Source organism: Nanorana parkeri, unplaced genomic scaffold (genome assembly GCF_000935625.1).
Source record: "Nanorana parkeri isolate BGI_ZX_2015 unplaced genomic scaffold, ASM93562v1 scaffold530, whole genome shotgun sequence".
Classification (NCBI taxonomy): Eukaryota; Metazoa; Chordata; class Amphibia; order Anura; family Dicroglossidae; genus Nanorana; species Nanorana parkeri.
Window position 1 is genome coordinate 815,507 of NW_017306798.1, and position 12,279 is coordinate 827,785.

The 12,279-nt window shown below is 47.0% G+C and overlaps 1 protein-coding gene across 1 annotated transcript in view; it reads right to left on the reverse strand.

The window, feature by feature from the left end:
• Window positions 1–12,279, reverse strand: part of SZT2 (seizure threshold 2 homolog (mouse)) — a 141,358-nt gene that overhangs the window by 109,619 nt on the left and 19,460 nt on the right. The window contains exons 13-21 of the mRNA XM_018561561.1: window positions 11,473–11,625; window positions 11,271–11,385; window positions 9,321–9,526; window positions 6,844–7,074; window positions 6,297–6,375; window positions 6,127–6,218; window positions 4,498–4,666; window positions 2,138–2,252; window positions 1,875–1,988 (exon numbers count right to left, since the gene is read on the reverse strand). Of these exons, the coding sequence (XP_018417063.1) occupies window positions 1,875–1,988; window positions 2,138–2,252; window positions 4,498–4,666; window positions 6,127–6,218; window positions 6,297–6,375; window positions 6,844–7,074; window positions 9,321–9,526; window positions 11,271–11,385; window positions 11,473–11,625 (1,274 nt within the window). The remainder of the gene's footprint in view (window positions 1–1,874; window positions 1,989–2,137; window positions 2,253–4,497; window positions 4,667–6,126; window positions 6,219–6,296; window positions 6,376–6,843; window positions 7,075–9,320; window positions 9,527–11,270; window positions 11,386–11,472; window positions 11,626–12,279) is intronic.

The following is a 12,279-nucleotide window of genomic DNA, read 5'->3' on the forward strand; positions in this document are numbered from 1 at the left end:
TCTCGACATCGATGTCGGGATCCGCTCCGGCTGCGGCGTCTTAGTATACCATGAGCTGTAGCTCGCGGTATACAGAGCTTAGGGTAACGGGAGGACGCTAGATTGTGTCCTCCCGTTACCCTAAGGAGAACTATGGGGAAAAGCCCTGACCCCATGTTAATGTTAGCACTTACCTCAAATGATGTCTCTTATTCCGATCTTCTTCTTTCCCCATCAGTCCCTCCAGCGGTGCGGCGGCTCTCCGATCCAGCGGTGTCTGCATGCGGCTGCACGCGTCCATACACTTACCTTGCGTCTCTGCTCTCCCGGCCCAGAATCCGAACTGCGCATGCACCCACCCCAAGATGCTCTGCGGCCGCCCGAACAGTTTCGTTTTCTCGGGCGGGAGCGCGCAAAGAAAAAAAGGTAAGTTTAAACCGCTGTTTTAGCTGTTTTTTTTTTTAAAGTGTTTGCCTATATCTGCTGCTTGATAGCAGTAGATATAGGCAAAAAAACAGGAGGCTTTAGAACCCCTTTAACACGGGATTGTAGGCAAAATAAACCCTCTGTTGGTAAGATCTTTGTGCCGAGTTCCTGGGTCTGTACACCTGCTGAGCCCATTATGAAGAGCTCCCTCCATCCCCATGCTGAGTTCCTGGGTCTGTACATCTGCTGTGCCCATTATGAGGGGCCCCCACCATCCCTGTGCTGAGTTCCCGGGTCTGTACATCTGCTGTGCCCATTATGAGGCGCTCCCACCATCCCTGAGCTGAGTTCCCGGGTCTGTACACCTGCTGTGCTCATTATGAGGCCAACCCACCATCCCTGTGCTGAGTTCCCGGGTCTGTACATCTGCTGTGCCCATTATGAGGCGCTCCCACCATCCCTGTGCTGAGTTCCCGAGTCTGTACACATGCTGTGTCCATTGTGAGGAGCTCCCACCATCCCTGTGCTGAGGTCCCGGGTCTGTACACCCGCTGTGCCCATTATGAGGGGCTCCCACCATCCCTGTGCTGAGTTCCACGGTCTGTACACCTGCTGTGCCCATTATGAGGGGTCCCCACCATCCCCATATCTGTACAACTGCTGTGCCCATTGTGTGATGCTCACACCATCCCTGCTGGATTTTTACAGACAGTAATCTGACATCCATATGAAAAATTAGACTATAACTCTTAGCATGGAGCTTAAAAATGAGGGAGGTGAGAACTGTGGGAGGATAAACAGACACGGAGGTCTTCAGATTTCTAAGAACCCTGCTTTTTTGTTTAGGAATGGGGCTTGCCTTCAGGTTTCTGAAAGACCTGCTTTTAAGGGCTGGAGTTCTGTATTCAAAATTCTGAGAGCTCCGGGTGGGGCCTGCCTTTGGATTTTGGAGTGCCCTGTTTTCCAGGAGTAAGAGCAGTCTTCAGATTTCTAGGTGGGGCTGTAATTAGATGTGTTAGCACCCCAACTTCTTGGGGTGGGAACTCTCTTTAGATTTCAGAGTGCCCTGGTTTCTGATAGAGTCTGTCTTTAAAACTCTGAGCCCCCCGCTTTTAGACATGGGGCTGTCTTCAGATTTATAAGAGCCTTGTTTTCTATGGGTGGGACCTGACTTTAGACATCCGAGTGCCCTGCTATAGAGGGGCAGGGACTGTCTTCAGATTTCTTTGCACTCCGATTTCTAGGAGTGGTGGCGGTCTTCAGATTTATGAGCACCCTCCTTTCAGGTTAAATTTAAAAAATATAAGCTAATAACATAATGGGGGGGGGGGGAGCTTGATACCCCCTAAATTTACTTCAGCCGAGGCCTCCCATGTATGTGTATGGCCTTTCTACAAATCTGCTGAAACACAAGTGCTTCCATGAATTACAAAAATGACTCCGCTGCCCACCCTGCACCCCAGCATTACCCCCGCTCAGCGTCAGGAAGAACAGCTCAATCTGTTGGCATTTGGGCAGCATCTTCATTAGATCGAAGTGGAATGGCACCTCCCGGATGCACAGGCCCGCACTCTCCCCGGGTTCTGGAAATAATGCAGACAAGATGATTACACACTGCAGCATTAAGGAATCTGACAAAGCTTTAGGTTCTATATATATACACACACACACACACACAGTATATGTGTGTAGCATTAATACAGATTTGCGCCAGTCATTTTAATCTTCCCACCTGTACGCTCTGCTTTAGTCAGGATTGGTGAGCCGCCATCTTTGTTCTGGCAAAGCTGTACAATGTACTCAAATGTTAGCATGATATTGATGCAGCTCTGATCCCTGGGAAACAGCTGCAAGAAAGAAAGTCTGTCATTGTCTGCAGTGGAAAGACATATCTTATCATGGAGTGCGTTTAAAGCAGTTGTAAATCCATATATGAATCCCATCTCGTAAAGATAAGGCACATCACCAGCTGTTCATTTAAAGAGCAAATGCTTTTTTTTAAATTTTACTTTCTTAGGTCACATGACTGCATTTCTTCTTTACAACTCAGGGCTGGTCTAAGCCTCAAAATGTCACTTGTCCTCGTGATGTCACTTCAGATGCTTGACTTACTGTGCCCTCCACTCTGCATGGCTGGGGAGGACGTCATGAAAAAGCTGAATGACATCTCTAACATATGTGACATGCTAAGGCTTATCCCAACTCTTGGCCCGGGCCATGATGAGCTGTGAAAAAAACAAAACACAGTCTCATAAACCCCCCACCAAAAAAAAAAGGGCCTTGTCTAGTAATGAAGGCACAGCTTTACTAGAAAAACTCAAGCATGTGCACAGTGGTGGCAATGCTGCAGAGGCTTTATGAATCTGCAGACCGTTGCTACTGAGAAGGGACTACCAGTGACTGGCAGGTTCAAGGTTAATTAATTAAATAAATGGCACAGACAGATTATAAAAATGATTAGAAAGATTTTAACATGGGGGTGCAACTAATTTAGGGCCGGTTCCCACTATCTGAGTCCGGGCTGCGATGGCCATTTATTCCAGCACAGCCTGAACACAAGACAATAGTCACTCGCACTCCATGATATTAAAGTCAATGCTGTTTATTGACTGAGATAACACAAATCTCCTTAGCTAAGGAGCTTGCTAAGGAGATGTGTGTTATCTCAATAAACAGCATTGACTTTAATATCATGGAGTGCGAGTGACTACTTTCTTCTATCTACATTTCATGGAGGCATCCGTTGTCACTACCGCACCCACCCAGTTGGATTTGGGGCTTTTTTTACCGGTCAGGAGTGCGATGGGACAGGAGGATTACATTTGAACACAAGACAAGGCTAATTGCCTCGTCATGGGTGGGCTTGGTTCACGCCAACATGTTCCGGTGGTGTGCACTTAAAACAGAACAGCATGCAGTCCGTTTTTTAAGTGCACCGCAGAGAGACGTGGTACAACTGCATCACACTTCTGTGAGCCCATAGAACTGAATGAAATGTCTCTCGTGAGACTTCAATAAAGTTCTGCAAAAAAAAAAAAAGAAAAGAAACAGTGCAATGCGGCTTGATCAAGCGGATCGGCACTGTTCGGGGACATGCACACCAGCAGCTGTGAGCTTGAGTGGGGCTGTTGGTGTGAATGTACCCTTAAAGTGGAAGAAATCATGTTCCTGGACAGATGGAAAGTAACTAAACAGACAAATTGGTACAATAGCCGCACTTGTACTATATTCAGCAATCCCACATGGTAGTAATGACTCCACTATCACGACGACAACATGAACAGTACCTGCCAGATCTCAGACCTCGTTGTCAAAGCCACCTCCTCTCCTGATCACATGACCATGAGGTCATGCAGTCTCTCGCCTTGTGACTTGCTACAGTTACAATGTTGCAGTCTGATCACTGAGGGAGAGAAGACTGAGGAAATGCTTCCTCCTGCCTGCAGCAGACTGATGACACCATCTTAGCCTAGACAAAGTCCCTGACTGGAGCTCAAGGATAGGTTTTAATGACAAAAGGTAGCACTTCTTTGGAATTTGCTGTTGCTGTATACTGTGACAAGGTAGGAAATGATTCAAAGAGGCTTGTAATCTAAAGGTGCCCATACACTTTACAACCATCGCAAGACCTTAGTCTTGCGATGGTTGTAAAGTAATACAGGCAGATCGTACTCTCGATCATCGCAAGCCCTCCCCCCTGAGGGGCTGGCTTCCAATTAACGCAATGCTAAACGGGCAGTATGCGCACACCAGCCCGTTCGGCATTTGTCTCCCGAGCACCGTTCAAACCAGCCGAAAATCGTACGATTCCCGGCTGGTTTTCTAGCGTGCTCACATGACAAAAGACGTGCGACCGTACAGTAAAAACGGTCGCACGTCTTCCATACACTTTGGGATTATCGTACGATTGCGGGATTTCCCGCGATTATCGTGCGATAATCGCACAGTGTATGGACACCTTTACTGAAAGGTCTACTTTAGGAAAACGTAAAACCAGGAAAGTGTTATAAATGAGAAAAAGCACATCGAGCAGCAAAATCATTGTTCACAGAGATGGGGATAATCCTGCCCAGGTTGGTTCTAGGTACTCACTGCTTGTGGAATCTCAGAGTACATAAGGCCATGCAGGTGCTTCCAGCTCTCGGATGTGCCCATCACGACTCCGCTCTGTGGCTCCACCCAGCACTCGGAGACTAGATGCAGCTCCGTGTCCTGTTCTATGGCTTCCACCTCGGTGTCGTTGTCCTCGTCTGTAGAGAAGCTGAGCAGCCACAGATAACAGGATTTTTGTACACGCCGTAAAATACACAGCTTGAGGGACACAGCTTGGTGAAAATTAGAAACCTGTTTTTGCTTAAGCTGGGAACATACAGATTTTTCTTCATTCGGCCTACAAGGCTGAACGACACAAATCCGAAAAGATTCCTCCACCCATGCTACCACAGTGTTGAGCGAATCACCCGCTGTGTACATTGTATAGTGACAACTGCAACTCCCTCTGTCACAAAACCCTTAGGCCTGGTTCACACCTGTACGTTTTGTAGCGCGTTCAACGCTCTACGAACGCTCTACATAACGCTCAAACATGAAAATCCCATTGTTTTCTATGGGTATGGTTCACACCTTGCCGTATTTCTGCCCGTCTGAACGTGCTACAAAACGGCTTACGCCTGAAAAGGTACAGGAGCTTCTTTGCGGCGTTTTTGTCTCGCGTTTCCATTGGGATACAGCCATGTAGCCCTCGGAAACGCGCGCTTGTCGTGCGGTTTTTTTTACCACGAATCGCGGTAAAAATGTGCGTCACGAAACGCGCGACAAACGCGCATATTCAATATGCCTAGGTGTGAACAGAGCCATAGAGTGCTGGCTGCTGTAAACTCAGCTTTACCGTCTATTCTCCTAAGGGCAGTAAAGCTGGCTTTACACTAATACAATTTCGAGAATTTACAATTTTAGAGAACACAAGGATATTTAATGAACTGGGTTACACTGTGCTCATTGGCTAACTGTAGAGCAGGGGGGCCCGTTAGGTAGATGGTGATCTAGCAGTAGCTCTCAAAGCTGATGCCGGTAGATCAGGAAGGGGGGGAATGGCGGCCCCTTTATTCCATTTTGGTATATTTATGTCGCTGTGCACACATGATTACCTATTACCCCGAATCTGCTGAGCCGAGCTCCCTGACACCTTTCTGGTGGATACTGGTGGTTGAAGTGCTATGTATTACATCAAAGAATATTAGTTTACACAGCCTGGTGCAAAATACAGCAAGGAGAGAGTGAGAGAGAGTGAGAGAGAGTGAGAGAGTGAGAGAGAGTGAGAGAGAGTGAGAGAGAGTGAGAAGACAGCCAGGGGAGAGAGAGCGAGGAGAGACAGCCAGGGGAGAGCCAGGGAGTTGTTGTTTTTTGTTGGTAGATCTCCTGTAGCTCGTCATTTGAAAAGTAGAACTCATCACAAACAATTGTGGCCACCCCTGCTGTAGAGACTTCCAGGATTTCAAATGCTCACCCTGACTCCACCAGTAGCTGTTTATCGTAAAAAAAAATTCCAATTCTAGCAGAACAAATGAAGAGACATCCATTCTCCTAATGACACTGGGGAAACCTAGATTGCCTAATTGTCATCAAGCGGTGTACCTCAATGAATAATATAGAATATAGAATGGTCAAAAAATTATTGAAGCCAGGGGCAGACGTGCACGCAGACACACACTAATAACTCACCTGTCCTTGGTGGAGGTGACATGCGGAGGAAAGAGAATGTACTGAATAATACAGCTGTGCTTCTCTATACTGCCCTCTCCTATACAATCGCTCTGCAGAGGAGACACGAGCACAGCGTCAGTGCACAGCTATCAGTGAGGAGTGTAACAGAGAGGAAGTGATGGACTCACCTGAATGGGAACCTCTAAGACCATGTTAATAATTCCTTCTCCGCTGGAGGCAAAATGGAACCCTTCTGATAGTCTTATCCTGCAGTGACAAGAACAACATGTCAATTTATAAAAAAAGGAGGGGAAAAAACGGGGGAGTTTAGAGCCCAATCCTGACTATGGCTACCAAAAAAAAAAAAATCAGATTAAAGCACTAAGTTCAATTAATGTTATTTTTGGCATGGAAACTTCCTACCCATCAAAAAACAGGGGTGGGCAAACTCCAGCCCTTCAGCTGTGGTGAAACTACATAGCCAATGATATATCTGTCTATGGGAGTCATGCCTGGGGCTGTGAGAATCTTGCAATCAATGCCTTTTGGGATTTGTAGTTCCCCACACGCTGGAGGGCCGGTTTGTCCACCCCTGCTCAAAACTCTATTGTTCGCAGGCATCACAGACACAGAGGAGCACCTATGCCTGTCTTCACATCTAAAATCAGTAAATTTATAACTAAAGGGTATCAATGGTGAAAACCACATGGCCACACTAACAGGGGGCACACTTACTCTGTAAGAGTGGAGAGGATCTGTGCCATAGCAGTGATAGGCACTGTGGTAGCCAGACCAGACTGCACAGACCAGATCCACCTCTGATGGTAGAAGTAGCGGGAGAGGGATGCCAGGGTGGAAGAGGCTGAGCGATTGGTAATGAGGGGTCCTGATACTGAAGTGTGCTGGGTAGGACTCTCCAGGTTCAGGATGAATGGTGTTCTGTAATCCAGAGGCATCTTGTCATACCTAAGAAAGAGAAGAATTATGTAAAACACCTTTAAGACATGTTACACACAGACATTCTTTCGAAAATTGCACCTGCGGTTCTGTTAGTTTAGATAAACTCTGGAGTCCCCTAAAAACACACTTGTGTTACTAAAATATATTAACTGGCTGCATAATTTATAGGCAAGCAAGTAGAGCAGGGGGGGTAGGCAACCCTGAAGAGGTGGCGATCTACCCAAACAACGTGGAAGAAACAAAGATCACCAGGGGGCAGCGAGAGAAAGAAAAACTAGCAAGGCCTCCAAAAAGTAAGGTTTAAAGAGTTCAGGGGTCAGGAGCAAGAAAAACAGAGCTCAAGGTCTAGGATATGCAGAGTGCAGAGGTCAGACGCATGTAACGCAGAGTTCAGTAGTATGCAATGCAGAGTACAGGGGTCAGGAGTAATGCAGAGTACAGGAGTCGGGAGTAATGCAGAGTACAGGAGTCGGGAGTAATGCAGAGTACAGGGGTCGGGAGTAATGCGGAGTACAGGGGTCGGGAGTAATGCGGAGTACAGGGGTCAGGGGCAAGTAATGCAGAGTCATTAGCATGTAACGCAAAGTAATGCAGAGTTCATAGGTCAGTGGTATGTAATACATAGTCCAGGAGTAAGTAATACAGAGTTCAGAAATAAGTAATACAAAGGCAGGGGTCAGTAGTACAGTAGAATCCCCCCCTCCCCCCACATAAAATGTACTCACCATACCTCAGATCCTGCTTCTGGCACAGTGAAAGAAAATCCTCCCGGGTATACCCTCAGCTGTGTCATATGACATAAGAGAGCAAAGAAGGAGCCTAAGGACTCCCCTCTGCTTTGGAATGCCTATTACAGTTCTAAGAGGGGGCAAAGGCAGTGTCAGGAACTGGCGGCACAACGGGGTCGGAGATCTACCCATCATAGGTCCACAATTGACATGTTGCTGACCCCCGACCTAGAGACACCTGCACATACTGTACCTTCAAACACTTTCACAAACCATTTAGGAGCCCCAAAACCCAGGGTATGCTCATAGCATTACGATGTGAACTTGACAGATGGCAGTGCTGAAATGGGTAGGCCCTATTGGACCACCAGTGTCTCAGCAGCCTCAATAACCAACAGGGAGGTGTAAAAGGGGGGGGGGGTTCGGTTATTAGGTTTATCAGCAAGTGTTAGAATTTGAATACTACATCGCCCTGATCTTGGGGCTTCCAAGGAGCTTATGAAGAAGGTGTGTGCAAATACTGCTAGGTGTCTGCATTTCATTTATATTGCCAGTTTAGACTGTTTCAGAAACTGACATGCGTACACCACATAAAGAACACGAAACATAAGTGTGCAATATTTATATTTACCTGACAAAAGTGTTCAGACCCCCAACCATAATAAATAAGCAACAAATACTACACATTCCTTAAGGCCTAGTTCACACCTAGGCGTTTTGCATATGCGCGTCTGTCGCGTTTTTTTTACCGCGATTCGCGGTAAAAAAATTGCGCGACAAACGCGCGTTTCCGAGGGCTACTTGGCTGTATCCCAATGGAAACGGCCCAAAGTAGTACATGTACCTTTTCAGGCGTGGGCCGTTTTGTAGCGCGTTAGGGACGGGCTGAAATACGCCAAGGTGTGAACCAGACCCATTGAAAACAATGGGATTTTCATGTTTGAGCGTTTTGTAGAGCGTTCGTCGAGCGTAGAACGCGCTACAAAACGTTCAGGTGTGAACGAGGGCTAAAGGAGAACTATGAGGGGGCGTGCTTTTCACTCACCTCATAGTTCTAGCCGACCTGTGACAATGAGACTCAGTAGATCGGGAAGTGAGCGAATACAAGCCGGTGTTCGCTCACTTCTCGATCCTGTCACGGCTCTCTGCCGTGACAGGGGAGGGATTCCCCCCTCTCGCTCCGATCCGCCAGCGCTGACTGGCGGAACGGATGGGGGAGGGGGCGGTTACAGCTGGCTCTGCCTCTAGATAGGCAGAGCCAGCTGTCACTCACGCAGCTGGGCGGATCTCGACATCGATGTCTGGATCCGCTCCGGCTGCGGCGTCTCAGTATACCGGGAGCTGTAGCTTGCGGTATACTGAGCCTAGGGTGACGGGAGGACGCTAGTTTGTGTCCTCCCATTACCCTAAGGAGAACTATGGGGAAAACCCCTGACCCAATAGTTCTCCTTTAAACACAAATACCAGATGCTTTCTATTCATTTTCTAATCTTTCTTCTTCATAGGATTGTTTTTAACACTCACTTAATGAGAAGCTTCTCCAGAGGCTTGTGCAGCAGAACGAGGCAGCAGCGGTCTGAGAAGGCCGGAGGTGGCACCTGTGGAGGAGGCGACTTGGAGGGCGAGCTGATTCCAAATATCTTCCTTTTCACCCGTGGGGTGCTGTCTTTACTCTGCACTCTGTAAGGGAATCGCAGTTGGAGGATGCGGTCCCTTAGCTCTTCCACCATCTGCAGGAGACAAGAAGGTAAAGGCAAAGATGAAAATAAAAGGAGGATTCTCACAACTGTAACTAAGCAGCAAACCAGAGTGCAGGAAACAAGATGGCAGCATTAAAGCCAAATTATTGATGAAGGATTACAAGTTCTAATTGTATAACCAATAGTAGTTAGTATGGCTGGAAGTAGTGTATGGCTGAAATCCAGTCTTGCACAGTTGTACCGACTCCTCTCCTGGACTGAAATGGCTTACTCTGATGTCACTGCACACTGGGAGCTTCTCACAATGTGCATTAGAAGCTGCAACAAGTCAGATAGAGCCCGTCTCATTTCCTGGCTGGAGGATGTCCAGCATCATCTATCCCTTTCACCTGACTCTCTCTCTCCCTTTCATTCATTGGTGTTCAGTTCTTTCAATCAGGGATGCCACATGTGGGAGTTACCTAGGGTACTCTGCATGCAAAGGCAGCCTTGCAACACTCAGTCCTCTAGGCTCACATCCACCCATCAAGTAATTAAAAAAAATTCTGCCTGTTTCGCATAGAGATCCAGTGATGACAAAAAAAAAAAAGAAGGGTTTTATTTAAAAATGTAATTAGTATGCTAATAAGGGGGACTAGAGAAAACAAAACATAAGCAGATCGTGCTTCAGCTTTAATGTTTTAGAAAGCCTTGTTTCCATGTCCAGAATCACTTTCACAAATATTGGAAGTATGTCAATTCTGGAAGTCCATAAAATTACTTTTACATACACATCACAATAATGGCTCTCACGGTGCACTGAGAAAACATCAAATCTCCCATTACAACAATGTCCAATGAAAATTCTTAAAGAGGAAGACTTTTGATCTAGTGGAGGATGATTGGGGAGACTTTGATTGTAGCTACATGTCATCTTGAAATTGATCCAAATGAAATTCTTCTACCAGGCATACTACACACCCGCTCTACTACATAGGCTCGGCCTCCGCCTGACCTCGCGTTGTTTTAAGCGCTGCGGGAGGGAGGCCGACTTCCTGCACTGCTTTTGGTCATGCCCTATCATTAGAGCCTATTGGTCAGAGGTCACTGCCTTTATGGAAAATGACCTCGGTTTCCCCAATATTTGCAACCCTGCGTTCTGCCTTCTGGGTCTATTTGGGGAACTGTCATTGGCCTCCAGAACTCGGACACTCCTCCGCCTTCTCTTATTCTATGCGAGAAAGACCATCCTACTGGTCTGGGGTAGCCCGACGGCTCCCTCCCTGGGTGAGTGGAAAAGACTAGTTGGATCAGGCATTGCCCATTTACAAACTCACGTATGAGCAGAGGGGTAACCCGGCACGTTTTGGCCGTATCTGGGACCCATGGCTGTCCTCCTCTAACACACATGTAGAGATGGGATAAATACTGCACACACTATCATTCTTAGTCTAGTCTTCTGGTTCTCTGAAATCCGGAATGTATCTTCTACTGGGTTGACTACATGTGGCTGTGTCACACTCCTTACGTTCCATACTCCCTGAGTTGGAGGGTGAATACCACGTATTCAATCTTTTAATCATATGTATGTGTAACCTGGTCATCTTATGACCGTATGATATGTGAGTAGATTCTGTATAACTGCATAATTGTCTGGGTTATGTTGACCCGTTGATGTATGTCTGTAGAGTGTTGTTATAATCATTATCGTGTCTATGACACTTGGAAACCTCAATAAGAAGTATCTTTAAAAAAAAAAAAAAGGAGGAAGACTTTTTTTTTTTTTGGAATTCACCTTATTTCTGCAATTTGCCGGAGTCCCCAGAGGAAATCCCAGCCGGAGGACCATGCACGGGGCTTTCCAGATTATTCGCACCACACAGAAGGATGAGGGCGTCTGACTAGCATCACTGAGAAAGTTAAGGGAGGACGTGATAAGGAAAGGCAGAGATCACGCTGATCGTATAACAGAAGACAAGCTCATTTGATGACATTACCTCAACATTAACTTGACATAGGAGTAACTCTCCACTAGCACAAAGCTGCTCCAGTCCCGCAGGAGAGACGTGAGGGCCGTGTGAGAGATGCGACACTGAACTGTGCTGTACCGCCCGTTGTTCCCTGGGGTATGGAGGTGCTTCGGGAGAGGCCTGAGGGGTTTATAAGAGAGGTCACTGTACCAGAATCCTTTGCAGCACTGAAAGATTTATCCATTACAAACACCCATTATTGGCAAAGCTAAAGTGCTTATCTTGCTAAAAAAAAAAGCTTAAAACTGAACCCCGGGCCTTTCCTTTAGTCTTGCACAGTTGTAGCGGCTCCTCACCTGGACTGAATAAGCATATTGTAAATTTAACTGCAGACTGGGCGCTTCTCATAATGTGCATTAGAAGATGCAGCAAGTCAGATAGAGCCCGCCTCATTTCCTGGCTGGAGGATCCTGGCCCCTTGTTCCTAGCCCACCACTTACAGGTACCTCTTCCGAGAGTGGGGACCAGTCCCGCTCAGCAATCTGTGCTCATGTTGACCCGACCTCTTATAATGAAGAGCCTGAGTAGACCCCATCACTGGGCAGCCAATAGCAAATGTAAACATTACCCAGGAAGTGATGTAAGCACCTGAAGAAGGACCCTACCATGCTGTAAGAAGGACAGCAGACTATACAACCCGGTGCGTCATGTGACTGTTGATTTAGGTCGGTAAAGGGAGCTTTGAGGGTTTTTTTTCCTTTTAACACCCATGACTAGTTGGCCAGGGAGGGGGTGGGAGGGGGGGTTACAGCATTCTTGGAGAAGAGCTCTACG